The following is a 20,241-nucleotide window of genomic DNA, read 5'->3' on the forward strand; positions in this document are numbered from 1 at the left end:
AGATTCTGTGAAGTCAAATATTTTAGATGTGATATCTGGACATCATTTTTTTAGTTTGAGCAAGGTTATACTTTTTTCAGTGTATTCAGATATTGTTTAATCTACATTAGTAATGGTTCAAAAATGTTTTCAAAATGTCAGTTTTAAGTAAATCTGAGTAGACTTCAGACTTTCAATTTCTTCATACTGATATTCAACAATTCAAGTAATTTCAAACCATTTCATATTCTTCATATATTATTTCATCTCTTCAAGATTTCTTCAGCAGTTTCTTAACTTAATTCAGCATAGTTTCAACAATTTATTCAGCTCATTCAGCTTCCAGCTTTCAGCATTCACCTGTATTTCCTTCAGGAAATGCATTCTCTAGTTTGTACTGTATCACAATCAGAATGAAAAACCTAAAATAAAATAAAATAAAATATATCATAAAACCAGAAAAATTATCAATGCATATCTCTGATTAGACATTTCCAGTGGTTCTAAAACTGTCTGACCCGGGGTGGTGCGTGGCGCAGTGGTTAAAGCGGCCGCCCCATGTAGAGGCTACAGTCCTCTTCGCAGGCGTCCCCGGTTCGAGTCCCATGTCGGGCAGCCCTTTCCTGTCTATCTCACTGTGCTATCGAATAAAGGCAAAAAAGCCATAAAAATATACTTTAAAAAAAAAACTGTCTGACCCAACTCTCACCAGCTGTGTTTTCTGAAACATTTCTTATTCCTGACTCATGAAGTCGAGCTTGACTGAAGCTGTTGACTTGGTATTCATGTCAGTAGCAGTTGCTTTCATTTCTGTGAAGCCAAACCTGATCTCCAGTTTGACTTTACGATTCTTGCCACCTGTAACGTCTGGCATGGCAACACGGACCGAGCCGATTTCCTCCATTCCCCACTCATCCACATAGAATGGAGCTGATTTTCTGCCCGTCTGAAAAAATCTGAACCTCATACTTGTCTGATCGGCCTCTACAGGGTAAAAGGTGTAATCTCTGGTTTCATTCCAGCACACATCCTCATCAATATCAACAAGTTTCATAAAGATATCTTTACATCGATCTTCTCCATCCGTGGTTGTGTATTTCTTCTCTGCCTTGTGCTTGGACTCATCAAACCTCTTACTGGTAGCGATCCCATAAGTGAAGGCACTTTTGCGAGATGCCACCACAGCTGGCTCTGTTGCAAACATCACAGCTCCCTTCACAATCGCCTCTTGGGGCCTAGCAGGACACAGCACTTTACACTTTAGTCTGAATTCCCTGATGATGTGTTGACGGAGGGTCTCGCTTTCAGCGTAGCCCCCCACCAACACGATGAACTCAATGCTCAGGTCTTTCTTTAAGATTCGTCTGAGACTTTTGGTGATGCTGGTTAGAGACTCATCAAAGAAGGACTTCATCTTCTCCTTAGTGATTTTGATTGACCCGCTGTTCCAGGAAGCACCCTGCACTGTTTCAAAGAACTGCTCCATGTTTTTCTTTTTCTTAGCTATTTCTCCCAGATTATATTGGCAGGTGATCTGAACATCTTTATCAGTTTTTTTTTTGAGAACTGTGAAATCATACATTATTCTCTGAACCTCACTGGGAAACTTTCTCTCAAATTCATCCCAGACACCATCACAGAAGATTTCTCTGAGGAACTCTTTGAACTTCTTGTCAACAGTTTGACCTCCCATGTCGTTTCCTGAGGCCTTGTCCAGCTCCTTCAGGGCTCCTCCTTCCAGCACCTCATGAACTGTCATGTCAATAGTTCCACCTGCAACACAAAAATAATCTGACCAATGCCTGTACAAACACCATATTACAGACACTTTCACCCATGACAACAAATTATAATAGAAACTTAGGTAAACTGAAGCACAGCCATTAGAGTAAGTCTTGGTTCACTGGTTTAAAACCAGTGATGGGAAGAACAGCGTTATAAATAAACGGTGTTACTAATGGAAAGCACGCTGTCTCTCAGTGACGAATAGGTACTTTTCCTTGTAATTAGTTACTTTCATAATGTAATAATGCAGTTACTAACTCAATGTAACAAGTAACAAAACAAATTACTTTTTTTTAAGTATATATTTTTTGGACTTTTTCGACTCTAATTGGATAGTACAGTCGAGGGTCTAAGGACAGAGGATGTTGTTATGATGCCATGTAAAGCCCTTTGAGACAAACTTAAAGTTCAAATGAAGTCTCTAGGTGAAAGTATGCCTGAGCTGTAGACGTTTGTTAAACTCCAATGATTGTTCTTTTTCGCTCTTTTTTTTCGCCCGTCCCATTGACTTCAATGCAAAATTTTACGCATTCGTAATTCGTAAACTGTTGAGAAAAGTAAGAGCATACCGATCCCAATCAAGACGCACGATTTGATATATAATTTAGTATAGTAGCAAGGAAGAGGAAGGAGAACTAGAAAAAGATAGCATTTCCTGCAGAAAATGTGTGTGAATGCTGAAAGCAGCTGAACGCTATTGCTGAAGCAATGTTGAATGAGCTGAAGAAATTGTTGAATCAATGCCAAACTAAGTTGAAGAAACTGCTAAAGCAATGTTGAAAAGACTAATGCTAAAGTAGAGAGTAGAGGAATACTTTATTCATCCCTAGGAGGGAAAAAGCTGAAACATATAACTTGTAGTGTGAGATGAATGCCTTTTTAAAGGTAAAAAGCAGTAGAAATGCTAAAGGGAGAAGAAAACATTGAAATCCTGCATGTTTAAATGTAATGGTTGAAATCTGCAGCTAACCTGACAGGAAGGAAAACTGATGAACCAACTGAACTGAAACACACTACAGAGGTCTCGTCTCTGTAATTGTACTTTTGGACCTCAGTGCTGCATTCGACACCATCGACCACAGCATCCTGCTGCAGAGACTATCTCACCTGCCCTAAAATGGTTTAAGTCATACTTATCTGACAGGTTTCAATTTGTTAATGTTAATAACGACCACTCAGAGTATAGCAGAGTTACGTATGGTGTACCGCAGGGTTCAGTCTTAGGGCCAATCCTCTTCATTCTTTACATGCTCCCATTAGGTGGCATCATCCGGAAGCACTCAATCAATTTTCACTGTTATGCTGATGATACGCAACTCTACTTGTCCATGGAGCCAGATGACAGAAGCCGCCTCATGAATCTGCAAGACTGTCTGAAAGACATTAGATCCTGGATGTCCTCTAACTTCTTGCTACTGAATTCAGATAAAACTGAGGTCATTGTGTTTGGACCTAAACATCTCAGGGACACGTTCTCCAATCAGATCGCTACTCTAGATGGCATCACCCTGACCCCGAGTACTACCGCGAGGAACCTTGGAGTCATTTTTGACCAGGACCTTTCCTTTAGCTCCCACATAAAGCACGTGACTAGGACCGCCTTCTTCCATCTGCGCAGTATCACTAAGATTAGGAATATCCTCTCCCAGAGTGATGCTGAGAAACTGGTGCATGCATTTATCACTTCTAGGCTAGACTACTGCAACTCTCTCCTGTCAGGATGTCCGAAAAACTCTCTAAAGAGTCTCCAGCTGGTCCAGAATGCCGCAGCGAGGGTTTTGACAGGAGTTAGGAAGAGAGAGCACATCTCTCCCACCTTAGCTTCTCTCCACTGGCTTCCTGTAGGATTTAGAATAGACTTCAAAATCCTTCTGCTGACTTATAAGGCTCTTAATGATAAAGCTCCAACCTATCTGAAAGAACTAATCATTCCTTACTGTCCTACCAGAGCACTCCGCTCCCAGAACGCAGGTCTGTTAGTGACTCCCAGTATCTCTAAAAACAGACTGGGAGGTAGAGCCTTCAGTTACCGGGCTCCTTTACTGTGGAACCAGCTCTCTCCATGGGTCAAAGAGGCAGACACTCTAACTACATTTAAGTCTAGACTGAAGACCTTCCTTTATGACAGGGCTTTTAGTTAGGGCTGGTTCAGGTAGCTCTGAACCATTTTATAGCTACGCTGCTATAGGCTTAGACTGCTGGGGACACATCTGGGGCCTCATTTATCATGGCCTCATTGGGGGCGGCAGTGGCTCAGGTGGTAGAGCGGGTCGTCCAATGATCAGAGGGTTGGTGGTTCGAATCCCGCTCTGTCCCAGTTGCTGCCGTAGTGTCCTTGGGCAAGACACCTTACTCGTGGTTCGCGCCTTGCATGGCAGCTTCCGCCATTAGTGTGTGAATGTGTGTGTGAATGGGTGAATGTGATGTACTGTAAAAGCGCTTTGGGTATCGTTCAGGTATAGTATATAGCTATATAAATACAAGACCATTTACCATTGTGGATACACCTTTTTTTACACCCCCCCCCCCCCCCCCAATTTTGTGCGTACGCACTTTTCTCCGCCAAATTTGGGATTTATCAAACCAAAACCTGACGGGGAAAAGTGCGGACATTTACACCCATTTTGACCCTGGCGTACCGTGCTTTACGCCTTTTTTGAGGAACAGGAGGAATTGGCGACACCGTTGCTGAGTCAGAGAACTGCAGTGTGAGAGGGAGAGAGGAGCGGAGTACATTTAGAAGAGACAGTAGGATTTTATGAAGTAATTGTGGTAGTGGTGGACCGTTGATGCTGGCAATCCAACCCGCTCTATAATAACACTAGGCTTTATGTTCATTGATAAACAGAGTGGATTGAGGATTTTGCTTTTTTGCTTTTACACACTATAGTGTGACGTCTGACAAGGATCAAACTCGCCAAGTTTAAAAACACACCGGCAGCAGCGCACACTGATCTGCAGCCTTGACTGTTATTATTCTGTCACCTGAGTTAACGAGGTGCACGTGAGTTTGGAGCTGACGAGAGGAGAGAATAAAGAGTGAGACAACGCGGCTCTGAGGAGGAACTGTGAAGGACTCAGCTGTAAAGGAAAATGACCTAAACTGAGTCCAGTAGAGCTGTAACTGTGTAGTGGAAAGGCCTGCAAAGTAATGGTAACTAGAAAATTTCCTCTCGGGAAATTTTGAATGGGCCACGGGGCTACTGCCGATTTTGCCATCTCTGTCAACATGGGAATCAAACCCACGATCTTAAGGTCAAGACAGAGCTGATCAGACAGACACATGATCATCTTTCTATAAGCACTGATATGGAGGAGCTGTAACCACATTAGGTTAACTGTGTGTGTGTGTGTGTGTGTGTGTGTGTGTGTGTGTGTGTGTGTGTGTGACTGTAATCACATGAAGCTGGCTCTAGAGTCTGTGTGTGTGTGTGTGACTGACTTGTCACATAGTTAGTTAGTAGCTGCATCCTGTGTCAGCAGGGTTGGGGAGTAACGGATTACATGTAACGGCGTTACGTAATTAAAATACAAAATATGAGTAACTGTATTCCGTTATAGTTAATTTTTTTCGGGACAATTACGCAATTTGGGGCTTCAGCACAAGACAGACATTACATACGAGCATCATGGAGGTATTTGGATGTTTTTTTGTGTGTGTTTTTTTACGAAGAGTTCTGGTGTCCCTTTACAACCGTTATATGGACATGCACTGCTACGCCAAGACCCCCTGTAACTCAGAGAAGGGACGGTGGACTCTGAAACTTCTTCCAGCCCTTAGTCAACATGAGGGTGAGTAGATAATGAGCGAAATATCATTCTAGGGTGAACTATCCCTTTAAAACTCTACATAGTCTGAGCAGCACGTACGTTCACGTTGCTTTCGTGAATTGTAAACACACAGACACCCCCTCGGTTTTCGCGTCCAGCAGTTTAGCGGCTAATTCAACTGCAGTGATGGATAACTGTACCGGAGAGGCTCAACAACTTAATGAGCTTCATTTGAGGAATAAACAGCAGCTTTTACCTGACGGGAGACCGACGCCTGAGCTACGGTAGCTAACAGTTAGCAGGTTTTATCTACTTCTCTCTCTCTTTCCCTCTCTTTCTTACACGCACGCACACACACACACACACACACACACACACACACACACACACACACACACAGAGAGAGTTGTCTGTCACATCTGTCGTAAACCTTGTAATACGTTGTTGTTGAGTACAGTTCACATTATTGTTGCTTCGGTTTGAGTGTGGATTTATTGTTAATGGTTTGTTGTGTAATGTGAGCTGGTCCAAAATCGCGATTCTGTTATTGATGAGTTGGGTTTTAATAACAGCTGATAAATGGCATGGATTGATGAGAAGGTGTTGCACACATGGTTGTCAAAATGAAATAATATAGTGTCACACGCTACGTGATGCGATGTCACGTACTTGATGGCTGGGGGGGGGGTCATGTATCTTTTGATAAGGCTTATGCAGGGTCATGTTAAAATTTACTGACTCCGGGGCGGTGTTTAGCTCAGTTGGTAGAGCACCCGCCCCATGTGTTGAGGCTGTAGTCCGCGCTGCAGGCGGCCCCGGTTCGAGTCCCGCGTCGGACGGCCCTATCCTGCATGTCATTCCCCCCATCTCTGCCTCCCATTTCCTGTCACACTCTCAACTGTCCTATCGAATAAAGGCATGAAAAGCCAAAAAATATACTTTAAAAAAAAAAAAAAAAAAATTTACTGACTCCGACAGGGGGGTCATGTATCTTTTGATAAGGCTTATGCAGGGTCATGTTAAAATTTACTGACTCCGACAGGGGGGTCATGTAAAAAAAAAAAAAAAAGTCCCGTAAATCCCTCCGGTGGCACTGATGATAAATAACGAACAGTCCCTTAAATACAAGATTGTAGCTAATAATACCTCACCCACTCCACACCTCATTCCAACTGCTTCCTTTAGCCTGTTGCTACAGGGTCCCTCTAGCAAGGACAAACTTAGTGAAAAAAATCATTCATCTCATCCGCCATCAACATCATCAACAACTCACTATGGAGCCTTTTAAATGTCTTATAAGGTAAGGTCTTATTCTTTGTATTTTGTATTTATCTGTGATATTCCTATTTTATGTTAATCTGTTTTCGTTTTGCTTTTATGTTTATCTGTGGTATTTTTTTGTGCACACGTCAAGACCCTAAAGGCGTCTGAGGTTGTGATTTTCCTCGCTCGCTGCAGCCACGGCTAAGTGGAGGCAGAAACAATTATGCACAGCCTACAGAAGTTCCATACAAGCATTTAAGAAATGATTCTTATCAGTTCCATAATTCAGAGAGGATTTTTACTCAACGAAAAAATGTATAAAGATCAGTTTTTAGGTTGAAGACACGACAGCAGCACGTATGTCCAGACGCTGATGTGTGTCAGCTGGGGCAGCAGGTCGGTGATCGATAAGACACATCAGAGTATTATGACTGATGTATAGCATTAATATAGCAATGAGCATTAATTCTCCGCCAGGCCGAGGCACCAACTTCCCTGCTTGTGTACATGTTTGTCTCCAATGGATGAAACGCGCCGTCCCTGCAGAGTGGCAGCTGATTTGAGAACTTAATGTGGGTTTATTGCGCATTTCCTTTTGCTGCTATAAATATTTGCTTATAGGATTGACAATGGAAACAGGTAAAAACAAACGAAATCTAGCGAGTATTGGGCGTATACTGGCGTATCACGCAGACTAAACCACTGGATCTACCCCCCACCCCCACCCCTACCCCTGCGCACTGTGTGTATGTAGATCAGTGGAGGCTGGTCCATAGAGTCAGAGAAGGTTGGTCCTCCTCTATTTTTTAGAGGCAAGAGGAAGATCAACATATTTTTTAAGAAAGAGTAACTGGTTGAAATAAACCATTACCAAATTATTTATAATATATTTTTTAATCTCTTTTATGGAAGAAAATCCACTTTAAACAGCTCAACAGCACCGCCTGCAGACGGAGGAGACAGAGTAGTCTGTGTGAGGAGCAGTGAACAGGAAGGTGGGGGCTTAGGGGAGGACGGAGGGCTTCTGTCCTCCTCTAGACGCCTCGGGGCGGGATCTCCTTCCATTCACTCAATGCATTTAGGATTCTTTCATGCTGATCTATGATTGGCTAATACACGTAAAATGACGCGCTAAGGGAGGACGTCCTCCCTTACCAATCAGCAACCAGAACACAAGATTGACATCAGGTCGGTCCAATGACAGTTCTCCAACCCCCCTTGGTTACTGTTGCTATGTGCGCCAAACTTTCACTCGCAGCCGTGCTGCTCATGCTGCTCATAGCACAAGAAATAGTTTTCAGCGATTTGGCATCGATTTGAAAGGAAATATCAGCAGATTTCTGGATAAACTGTTAGGAGATATCAGAGAGAAGCAGTCAGAGAGATTGTTCATAGTTTTCAGTTACGTGACCCATGCAGCTGGAGGGTAAACAAAGACACGACCAGACGTTTTTTTTCTTTCTTTTTTTCCGCCGTCAGCTATGAGGTAAAAGCCAATTATAAAACGTAAAGGTGAAATCCGGCAATCTGATTGGTTGTTAACCGTGATATAATGAGCATATACCACGGCTACTATTCTAAAGCCTTATCACAGCGTAGGCTATCACTCCGCGTCAGGCACGTATGACTGGTATGAATGGAAGGGGGGGCGACCGCCATTCCGAAGGACCGCCATTCCGACGGTCTGCCAGTCCGAAAATTCCCGAAGGTCCGTCATTTCGAACTTCCCGAGGGGCCGCCGTTCCGAATGTGTTTTATTTTGAAAATTGACCGGATTCTCTCGTGGTTTGACTTCCTGCCCGGCTTGACACGACGCGCCGCGGGGACAGCGCCCGACCGGCCCCTCCCCCTCCCCCTCCAAAGTTTCACCCAGGTGCGAGTCTGATGCATTACATCCATGGTCGGATGCAGCCGCGGCACTCCTGCTGAAAATAAATGTCCTTGCTCTGTGCTTTGGTTAGGTTTAGGCAATGTAGAAAGGAGTTGGTTAAGTTTAGTAAAAAGGTTAGGTAGAGGCCAATAAAATCGCAGTTAAAGCAGATATCAGTGGAATGTTTTTGTTAATATAAGTCCTAAATAGTCCTATTTTCCGTCAGCAATCACTTACATGAAGTATTTCAGCCTAAACACGAGTCTCTCCGTCACTCTGCTCTGCTGTAACCCGAGGAGAAAATTTTCCTTGTGGGATACAAGTGTTATCCAATGAGGGGAGAGAACGGCATGAAGGGCTGTGTGTGCAGCCAAGGGATGCGCGTGAATGTGGTGACGTAGCACGAGGACCAATTGATGCCTGACAAGGGCGGGGGCTGCTAACTCATGGTGCGTTCAAGGAAACTCGTACTTTGTGTTTTTCCTTCCTGTGAAGTCATACCAGTTCGATCTGGTACGAGTTCACGGGTCGGAAGTTACGAGTGGCCGTTATAGGGAACTTTCACAGACAACAGGACGGTAAAAACACGAGCTACGGGTTACCTGGAACGCTACCAAGTCGTAGTTGTGACTTGAAGCTGTAACTTACGGTTTCAAAAGCCTGCCTTGAACACAGCATTAGCCGAAACGGCCGTGCCACTGATATCTGCTTTAATATGTATCTCCCCCGGGAGTCGAACCCTGATCCACCGCGTCAAAAGCAGATGCTCTGACCACTACGCTACCACCACAATTAGGCTTATTCACTCCGTGCCGTAAACCATTCAAGATTTTTTCAGGTTCGGAATGGCACCCTTTTCCCATAAATAATTAAGGGTCGGCATTCCGACAAATTAAAGTAAACTTTCGGAGTGGCGGCCCTTCGAAATGGCACCCTGGAACCGAATGGAAGTTGTTGTCATGTATCCATGACAACGGACGGTTGCAGTCCGTAGCAAAAGACAGTCAGTTTTTACGATGTTAAAAAATGTAGTAAAGTAGTGTAATTGACATGTTTAAGGTGAACTTTCACCTCCAGAGCGTTAAAGTCCCCCTAAAGAGGCATTTTAAAATTTGTAAAAATGCTCTGCTATGACTATTCTTTGATTAAAATTGCTTACCTACACAAAGATGTTTAAGATAACTCTCCAAGACACTAAAAACACGTCCATTATTTCTCCCTCATTGAAAAATTCATCTTCTATTCATATGCATGACTGCCTGGTCAGGGTTGCTAGGTAACGGTGGTGCGCGTCAGGGGCAAGGGAGACAGAAAGGTGATGTCAAAACACGAAGCTCACGTCAGGTTTCACGTGCAAGCTTGTGTTTCCTCCGGCGAGTAAATGTAAATTTGAATGTAAACCGAAATGTGAATAAAGTTTATAACAAAGAAAAAGAAAAAAAAAAAAGACCACATCGGGACGCGAACACGGGTCTCCCCATTACAAGGCGGCGACGCTGCCGCTCAGCCACCGCAACTAACTGCCTACACACACTGCATCTAGCTCTATATGTAGAGTGTCACTGTCATGGTGAACTACTACAGCAAATAACGGCTGCAGAGAGGGTTAGGGTTAGCGCCGCCGCTGCTGTGAATATAGAGTTCTTTAGGTGCTCGCATCCAGGGGCCTTCGAACACGAAGCAACGTCGCCGTCATCGCTGTTTAACGTACGTTACTCCCGCTTTGTACCCTGTTCATATTTTATGTAATGAGATGGGGGGAAAATCAACGGGATTGGTTGCTACAGTTTCGTGACGCACGAAAACTGACTCCAATTTGAAAAATTGAATCCAGTTTTTTCAGAGCCTGGTATTGAAACATATTGAAACTGCATTTTCAAGTCTAAAATGCTCAGTTATGGCGTGGATTAGCAATTTTGCTCCTGAAATGCCTTGTAACAGAGCCCACACACTAAATTGACATGTTAATCATTTTAAAAAGTGCATTTTTGGTTTAGGGGGTCTTTAACAATGGTAGAGGGGACTGAGCAGTGACAGAGCTACTTGGAGCTAACGTCTGGACAGCTGGGAACAGTTTTTATTGGATTATATGTAATATACAGGGGTGCAAACTTGTCACCGCCGTTTTGGATCCCAAATTGGTCATTTGTGTGATTAGTGTAAATCCGCAATAAAAAAAAAAATTGAGGGGGGGGGGGGGGGGGGGGTCGAGGCGAGGCAAGGCAAGCCGAGCCAATGCACCTGTCTCTTTAAGGCTCGTGCACCTTATCTGGATGACAACGAGTGGTGGCAGCGCTCCTCTTCTGTCCAGCAATACACACCTGAAGCTTCACTTTTCATACAGACTAACTAACGCGACTTTTTGAGCATGGCGAGTGAAAGAGTCGGAGCTAGAAGATGCGCCAGCAGCGTTGTATAGCCTAGGTATGGGACCGCGTGTGTGTGATGATCGCGATCGCGACCAATTAGCGATTAGCGCGTTTAGCTTTTATTAGCTCCAGTGTCTCCCTCTTCTCTGGAGGAGGGTCTGGCGAGCGAGACTAGCTCCAGAGCGACCTGTTCAGCAGCAGGAGGAGGAGGAGGAGGAGGAGGAGGAGGAGGAGGTTGACTGACTGTGGCAGGACACCTCTGCCTCTGTTTCACTTTATGTTGCTGCTAAATAATGTGGTTGTAAAAGTAGTAGGCTGAAGTACAATTATTTAGCATGCACTAATTAAAGGGGCAGAGCTTTAAGAGACATTTTAGCTTTTATATTTTATAAGATATATTTTTTGTAAGAACCACAATTAATAAATATAGGTTATATATTTCAGTGAATATCTAATTGTTCTTAGCATTTGTTAGATAACTTTATTTGCCCAATAAATTAAAACATGTTGGAACTATCAATGTCTCCTCTCTTGCAGCCAGAATCTCACCTACTTTTAACCTCAGACTGTCACAATGATGTATCAGATGTCAGACTGCCTCATTCTTTCAGTTTTAACCTGAATATACAAGACATGATTGATTTTCCCAACAATCAAAGTATACGAAACCGAACCGAAAACCATGACCACAAAACCGTGAACCGAACCGTTTGCTTGAACATCTTTTAAATACATATTGCCACTTAATATGTTTTATGTAGCCTATGGCATTTTTAAGCTTCATGTGTGTTATTGGACAGAAAGAGCAGCGCTGCCTTGGAGCATAGCCTACGTACAGAAAACACATTTACATCAATAAATAAATGTTTCACAATGAACCAATCAGTCTGTATTAAATTTTATTTAGTTTGAAGGCAAGGTTTGCAAGGTTCATCTGATGGACATCGAGGGACAGATTCTCCAAGTTTTGCACAGCTTTTGCTCATGCTAAACCTGCATAGGCTGAAGACCCCCTTCACATATTTCAAAACCAAACACAGAGAGACAGATTGTGCAGGTTTAACAGGAGCAAAAGCTATGCTAACCTGAGTAAATCTGGACCCTAGTCTCATGCTAAAATTGACTGTAAATTCACCTTTAAAGTTGTTTTTTTTTTAAATTTCCCCGGGGTAGCATGCCCCCGGACCCCCCTAGGGGGTCGGTATCTTGTCACCTTTTTTACCCCTGATGAGTTTGCACCCCTGAATATATTTCTGGTTGAATAAAACTACATGAAATTGATTGCGTATCCCTCTTTTATATTGCCATTATTGGTAACCGTTTTATAAAAGCAATATATCACTCCAGTCCGTGGTATATGCTCATTATACCACGGCTAAGGGGCGTTGTTCGGCCCGACGCGAAGCGGAGAAAGCACAAGTGATTATCCAAGGTCACCCAGATAATTGAGGTGTCCCACCGCTGTGAAACAATGGCTGTGTTCGAAACCACATACTCCATACTGCATACTTCCATACTCCATACTACATACTAATCGATCATACAGTATGCAGAGCGTTCACACTGCTGCGTACTATGATAACCCACAATGCATTTCGCTCCTGCCCGAGCCGAAATCAGCCGCCCTGAAGCTGATTTCACTTAAGCTCTAAACTGTGTAAATATATAACTTCAGCAACATTTGAAACATTTTCAGGCGAGAAAGTACTACTTCGTATCCCCATGGTGTGGAAAAAATGACAAAATAACACCTATTTACAATTTTAGTCGGACGAAGTCGGACTTCTCTGGCGTTAGTAAAACCAGCCGTAGTGAGCACTGTACTTCCGGTTGCTGTGTCAAAATAAAGCACCCGTTGCAATTGACCATAAAGAAAGCCGTTACAATGACGTCAGTGCTCTTACTTTATAAACAGGAAGTGAACCTGTCCCCACTGTGGCTAGCTTGGAAACGCCGTTTGGACCGACCTCGTGCCGTTAACGGAATTTGCCCATTCAAAATGCCTTACCGGAGAGTTTTGCCTGCTCTGAGACGAAGATCCGCCCGCCTTCTTCGCTACATCATACTTGCTCTGGACTGGGGATTATTTCAAAATGTATAGATTTGGACAGCTCCTGTGTTTTCTGTGGCCATACTGAAGAAACTTTAAATCATCTGTTTTTTGAATGTAATGTAACAATGAAATTTTGGTCAGACTTGTGTTCTTATATTTTCTCCCATGTAAACGTCATACTGCTTCTCCCTTAAAGATGTTATATGTTATTATGAAAATAAGAAGAACAGGAGTCTTCAGTATTTAGTTAATTTTTTCATTTTATTTGGTAAATACTTTATTCATAAGCAAAAGTTTGCAACCTCCAAACCAACCTTTTCTCAATTTTTTAATTGAATTCAATTCTCTCTATAAATCCCTAGCCTTAGTTAAAAATAAGAAGAACACAACTTTTTTAGAAAACTATGAAAAGGTATTTATTGTACTTCCTGACATTTAATGGAATTTGTTAACAGTGATTATTACACACCTATGTATTGACATGACAATATTTATTTATTTTTGTTTTGTTTATGTTTGTCTAATTTTCTTCATTTTCTACTTATTTGAATGAGATCCTTGCTGTATTTATTTATTTTATCCATTGTCTTTCTGAATATGAAACAGCTCTTGTGTTGTGTTATGTGTCAGTGTTTGACACTCTTTGTACACTTTGAACACTTAAATAAAGAAAAAAAAAAAAAAGCAAGGAAGAGGCGGTCCTTGACGTCACGTTGCGTTGCATCTTGGGTAGTTTGAGTATGAGTAGTGACCTCATGATGTATACTCAACATTTCGGCCGAATCTAGTATGCATCCGGGAACTTCTCGCCTACTGCAAATCGCCTATTGCGCAGTGTGAACATACTGCATACTCAAATCGTTAGTATGAGTAGTACGAGTAGTAGGAGAAGTATGCGGTTTCGAACACAGCCAATCAGTCTGAATCAATCTGATACCGTTTAGCAGTCCCCCTCTCCATTCAGGTTCCAGGGTGCCATTCCGAAGGGCCGCCACTCCGAACGTTTACTTTAATTTGTCGGAATGCCGACCCTTAATTATTTATGGGAAAAGGGTGCCATTACGAACCTGAAAGAAAGGGTGCCATTCCGAACCTGAAAAAATCTTGAATGGTTTACGGCACGGAGTGAACAAGCCTAATTGTGGTGGTAGCGTAGTGGTCAGAGTGTCTGCTTTTGACGCGGTGGATCAGGGTTCGACTCCCGGGGGAGATGCATATTAACTGCGATTTTATTGGCCTCTACCTAACCTTTTTACTAAACTTAACCAACTCCTTTCTACATTGCCTAAACCTAACCAAAGCACAGAGCAAGGACATTTATTTTCAGCAGGAGTGCCGCGGCTGCATCAGACCATGGATGTAATGCATCAGACTCGCACCTGGGTGAAACTTTGGAGGGGGAGGGGGAGGGGCCGGTCGGGCGCTGTCCCCGCGGCGCGTCGTGTCAAGCCGGGCAGGAAGTCAAACCACGAGAGAATCCGGTCAATTTTCAAAATAAAACACATTCGGAACGGCGGCCCCTCGGGAAGTTCGAAATGACGGACCTTCGGGAATTTTCGGACTGGCAGACCGTCGGAATGGCGGTCCTTCGGAATGGCGGTCGCCCCCCCTTCCATTCACTCTACCTGTAGCCTAAAACAGCGCCACTCTCCATTGCAGCTATATAGTGGTCAAATGTGGAATTGTCCCAAAATCGTTTGACCTGCAATTCAGTACTATGCTTCCACCTAGTGGCTACATTTGTCACTTACATTTCACGCGTTGCGTGAATCTCGCTTCCCGCGAGTGAAATGGCCACTTTGAAGTAGTACTGTACTAGAAGATCAGCGCTACTAAAAGATTGATGAATGCGGAAATCCACGTAAATTTCTGCTGCACACGTTTTACTCACAAATCCATGCTGCTCACGTTTCATGAATGAGACCCATTAACAGTAGTGCCCGGTGCGATGGCCTGTGGCCCTAAATACTTTTTTATGTTGATTAGTTTTGTTGTCATGGACAATATAGTCAGTATTTGAATTATTCTGATATAACATAAAAAGAAAAACACATACATTACCTCCACAATCAACAACAACATATTGTGTTCCTGATGTCTGGTCTAATGTGTCTCCTCCCTGGTTTTGTGTGATGAAACCTTCAGCTGGCAGCTTCTTACACCAGACTGAGGCTGCCTCTGGCTCCAGTGCAATGAGCAGCTTGTCTTTAGTTTCTTCAGTCACAATACCAGCCTGAAGGTTCAAGAGAAAAACTGATCAGTCCTTTTCAAAACCAAAACTTTTACTGCACATTTACCAACACTTAATGTTTTCAGCGTTACCTCAGTTGCAGCTTCTCTCATGAACTGTTTAGCTGAAGGATCCCAGATGGCGGGGACAGTCAGCACCCAGGTGAAGTCGGAGGCATTGAACCTCCTCCCCTGTGTGCTGGTCTGGATAGTTTTCAGTGCGTCATCTTTCATGTATCGTAAAGCTGCTGTGAAAACCTGCAGGGCCTTCATCGACCGCCCGTTTGCAGCTTTGATCGTCACATTTCTGTTGAGTTTCTGTCGATGAGTGACAAGATATTCACATGTGTTTTTAGGGTGAACTGTCCTTCTAACACCTGTGTGACATGTTTTAAAGCCTTTGGAAACCTGACTATATATGGTAAAAATGCTTATATTATATCAAAGTCAAGTGCCTCATTAAGCATCCACAAAAGTCTGAGTGACAATAACTATTCATAACTATTAGAAAACCTTGTTTAAAAACAGCTCATTTTGCTATTGAGGCACTATTGATGCCACTGGTCAGGACAGTGTGGGCGTGGCAGATAACGCTATGATTGACAGCTCCATTGTCATAGCAACACGTCAGTGGCGACCATTAAAAAAAAAAAAAAAAAGTCCTCACCGGAGGACGTGCATCGATTGATTGATGCTATTTAGCAGCTAACTAGTCTACCAGCTTCGTTTTGGAGCGTCATAACCGTCTTTGGTCGTAGTCTCACAGAAAAAAAAAGCTTTTAACCGTCACTCATGTCTGTGTGAGCGCCAGGAGGGGCTGACTGACACACACACAGAGACAAGGCAGGTCGCGCTGGAAAGCTAATAAATGCTAAAAGCTAATCGCCAATTTACACACACCCTCCCTCCCTCCCTCCCCTCACCCCCCCAAAAAACCGGCTGTATCGGCTGTATGTAGAGAGGAGTTGTGAGGAGTTGTGGGCACACACACAGACAGACAGACAGACAGACAAGGTAGGTCGCTGATGCTGATCGCGGATTTAATCCCCCCCCCCCCCCCCCCCCCCCCCCCCCCCCCCCCCCCCCCACACACACACACACACACATAAAAGAAACGGCTGTATCGGCTGGAGATGTGAGGGGTTTTGGCACAGACATACAGACAGACAGACAGACAGGGCAGGTCGCGCTGGAAAGCTAATGAATGCTAAAAGCTAATCGCCACACACACACAACTCGGGTTGACATGGCTCTGGTTGTGAGGACTTGAGAGGAGTGGAGGAGCGACCGTTAGCAGAACGGTTTTGTTCGCCGCCACTGGGGGGCTGGGTGAGAGAACTGACGTGGCGATTTATGAGTGGGTAGGATTTATTGCGTGATAAATCCCAGAGATAACTCCGCCCAATTCAAACCTACTGTACAAAACCTTAAAAGACAAATATTTTCAATTTGGATGGAAACTTTTTTCTAATTATTTTTACATGTTTAATAATATGTACATAAGACCCTAAAATACATGGTTAGGAGGCTTTGGTGGATTTGGGTTTCCAGAGGCTTTAACAATAAATTTGCATGTTATTCAGTGAATTTTATGGTCATCTTCATGTTCACGTTCATTTCTCCAACTACCCATTAATCCGAGTTATTCTGCAGTGTTACAGTTAGGTTTGGGGTTAGGTGTAGACCTCATGCGCCCCATCTCTGTGACAATTTGAAGTTACTAAGGTCTACAGAATGTTTAATAATATGGAAGAGTAGAATTTATGATAAACCATGAAGAATATTGTCACAATTGGTACTCACTGTGTCGTAGAGGGACATCTTGAAGCAACTGAAGAAGAAGTGTTTTCTTGCCTCCTCACCACACATTTCACCATAAGCCATTTGGGCTTCATAACCAAACTTGAGAAATTCTTCATGTTCATTGAAGAGGATGCAGGTTGGGGTCTTTGGGGTGTCTTTTGAAACCTCTTCACCCCAGCGCTTTAACTGTGGATCGACTTCTTCTCCTCTGGGTGTTATGCTGAAAGCATACCCACTGTAGGCAGTGCCGAAGTCAACTGCAATGATGTATGAGTCGTCCATCTTCACAGCAGGAGAAGGATCAGAGTGCTGAAATGCAGCAGTTACACTGTATTTATCAGCTTTGCATGGGGAGGGACAAAGTGAGAACACTCCCATCCAAACCTGCTCAGTCACATATAAATACTGGTGTAACTTTCACTTTAACCTCATTCCACCCAGAGACGGAGCAACAGCAAAGCAGCAGGGCAAAATGTTTCAACATCAAGGCAAATATGGGTAAATATATCAAATACGTAAATTCAATTCTCTCAACTAGACTGTGTTCAGATTTAGATCTTTGCACTGTTTAGAGTATTAATGGTTTAATTAAGTGCTATATTAATATAAATAATTGTATTTGTATTTTTAGTCTGTGTTAATGTGTCTGAATGGTGAGGTTCCTTTCTTTCTTCTACACCAGGGGTAGTGATCGTGCAGCAGCATATTCACAGAGTCAGAGGTAAAGCCTCATTGTTCTCTATGATTTGTTTTTTTAGATCAGATCAAAACTGCAACACATGTTTTCTCAGATTTAGAATTCGTCATTTAGAGTTTAGAATAATTAATGTGGTTAGAAATCATTTAGAATTCCATTGATCTTTAATGTGATATTAAAAACTGTAGCACTAGATTATGAATTATGAACACAATTCACTAATACTTAAGTAGTTATAGTTTTTAGTTTGACTTTACACAAAATATTTGCTGTCCAATTGTGGTTTTCATCAGCCATGGAAATTCTGAGACCTCAAACAACAAAAACATGACAACATGTGTTTCTGTTCTACAGCAAACCTACACCAAAGGCTCAATATCCAACAAGCAGGTTTGTTACCAAGACAATTAGATCAAGTTCACAGGATCAGTGATTGTGATAACATGTAGTCATAGAAGTGTTTTAACTGATCATCCATCTTGTGTTTAACAGTGTGACTGGGATCAGTGACTCTGGACAGAAACATAAAAAGACAAGGTCAGTGTGTGTGTGTGTGTGTGTGTGTGTGTGTGTGTGTGTGTGTGTGTGTGTGTGTTATGTTATGTTATGTTATGTTATGTTTATTTATTTGATATGGACATCACAAATACATTAAGACTGTTCCAGTGGACAGACCAGATGCTTTGCTTGAGTGTGTTTAGCATAAGTGCTAATTTTCAACACCAGTCCATAGGCGGCTAATCTAAAAATACAGAACATATTATCAACAGTATGAGATAAAACCAAGTGCATGACACTACATCATCACTAAAAAATAAATGTGTGTGTGTGTGTGTGTGTGTGTGTGTGTGTGTGGTCCTTACTGTATTTGACCACTCACCACAATATGTTTTCACACTTTTTTTACTCCACAGATCTGATCTGGAATTACTCACGGCCAGGTACTGTATGAAACCAGATCCAACAAGTTCTGACTCAAACAACACAACACTGATAATATGTTTCTTTTGTTTGTTAAGAAGAAATGTGTAAAATCAGTCGGTAAAGTATGAATTCAATGAACCTGACAGACAATTTAGATATAACCATCTGATCAATCATGAATGTTCACAGAGTGAATGATGTTAATGAATCTGTGCTCCAGTTCTCACTTAACTAACCCATTTAACTGGTGCTGTTGTAAAAACACAGAGTGTCCAAGTTGGAAAAACAATTTGAACTGCATCTTCAAGGAGCAGGGTAAGTATTCTTCTAATCTCACTTGTAAAACAGGTTTTGACCCTTTGACAGTTTGTTGTTCAATAACAGCATGAAACTTTTTCATCTGATGCAGTTTCACTCCACAGATCTGGAATCAGTCATAACAAAACCTTCACTTTATGTTTTTAAACAGGCTTGGTGGGATGGAAGAACATTACAAAAAAGAACTTCAGAAGGAGAGGTAGACATATTTCTTAAAAGACTTTTAAAGATGCATAGACCAGATTTTAAATCCACCACAGTGTGTAAGGGTTTAACCTACCCCAGGACTCAGTCTGACAACTACTTAGTAGTTGCCACCTTCATCCAGCTCTGAACGTAATGTTAAAGTGGTGTCAGTGTGGTGCTGACTCAGGCAAGGCAAGGCAAGGCAAGGCAATTTTATTTGTATAGCCCGTTTTTACAAACAGTTTGTCTCAAAGGGCTTTACATGGCATCATAACAACATCCTCTGTCCTTAGACCCTCACATCCACTGAGGAAAAACTCCATGGAAAACCCTTTTAACAGGGAAAACCAGGAGAAAGCTCAGGGTGAGCAACAGAGGAGGGATCATCACCCAGGACGGACAGACGGGACAGAGATGTTGTTACAGACAAGAAAACAGTTTATAACAGAGAATGTGAGAAACATGGAAATGTTAACAACAGCTGAAGGAGGAAGATTCTGGTGGGCAAGGGAGGCAGGGAGAGCAGACCAGCTCGATGGGAGGACTGGGTGGTAGACTGGTCCATGGGAAGGGAGGGGAGGCCGGTCTAACAGCAGGGGGAGGGGTGGGAGGAGGGAGGGGGGGCGATGCAGGCGGCGGTTGGTGCAGAGAGATGGAGCTCCGGTGGATCTGTGGAAACACAGAGAGAGTGGAGACACCAAGGCCAAACTACAAAGTACAACAGAAAATGATAATGACAGTTCAAAATGTGTAGAGAGGAGAGGAGAGGAGCTGTTTCTCAGCTCTCAGTGATGTGCTCATAATACTCAAATATTCAGTTAGTGAAAGTGTGTATTCTAGTTTATTCACAGATGCTTCATTACTGTGCAACAGCAGATCAAGATGTTTTTCACATGTTGTTTATTTAACCTCACAGATCTGCTCGTAAAGCAAAAGAGGAAGAACTCCAGTCATTCAAAGACAGGTACTGACCACACAGCAAACATCCCATTCC

General features: G+C 42.9%; 1 protein-coding gene across 1 annotated transcript; it reads right to left on the reverse strand.

The window, feature by feature from the left end:
- Positions 1-712: 712 nt before the first annotated feature.
- Positions 713-17,409, reverse strand: LOC146960145 (heat shock 70 kDa protein 12A-like). Its single transcript, XM_085772591.1, has 4 exons — positions 17,123-17,409; positions 15,413-15,637; positions 15,152-15,323; positions 713-1,752 (listed from the first exon to the last, which is right to left on the reverse strand). The coding sequence occupies exons 1-4, from the start codon at positions 17,402-17,404 to the stop codon at positions 713-715; spliced, it is 1,719 nt and encodes a 572-aa protein (XP_085628717.1). The 5' UTR covers positions 17,405-17,409.
- Between the last annotated feature and the right edge of the window lie 2,832 nt (positions 17,410-20,241).

The sequence above is a fragment of the Trachurus japonicus genome, unplaced genomic scaffold (genome assembly GCF_045865225.1).
Source record: "Trachurus japonicus isolate A0001 unplaced genomic scaffold, Traja_1.0 AP030661.1".
NCBI classification, from domain to species: Eukaryota; Metazoa; Chordata; class Actinopteri; order Carangiformes; family Carangidae; genus Trachurus; species Trachurus japonicus.

Bases quoted from the DNA above. Each gene is read 5' to 3' on its own strand.
- LOC146960145 (XM_085772591.1), bottom strand. From the start codon at position 17,404: ATGGACGACTCATACATCATTGCAGTTGACTTCGGCACTGCCTACAGT. The intron at 15,324-15,412 runs GTAACGCTGAAA...TTGAACCTTCAG, and splicing joins TGAGAGAAGCTGCAACTGAG to GCTGGTATTGTGACTGAAGA. The intron at 1,753-15,151 runs GTAATGTATGTG...TTTGTGTTGCAG, and splicing joins TGTTGTTGTTGATTGTGGAG to GTGGAACTATTGACATGACA.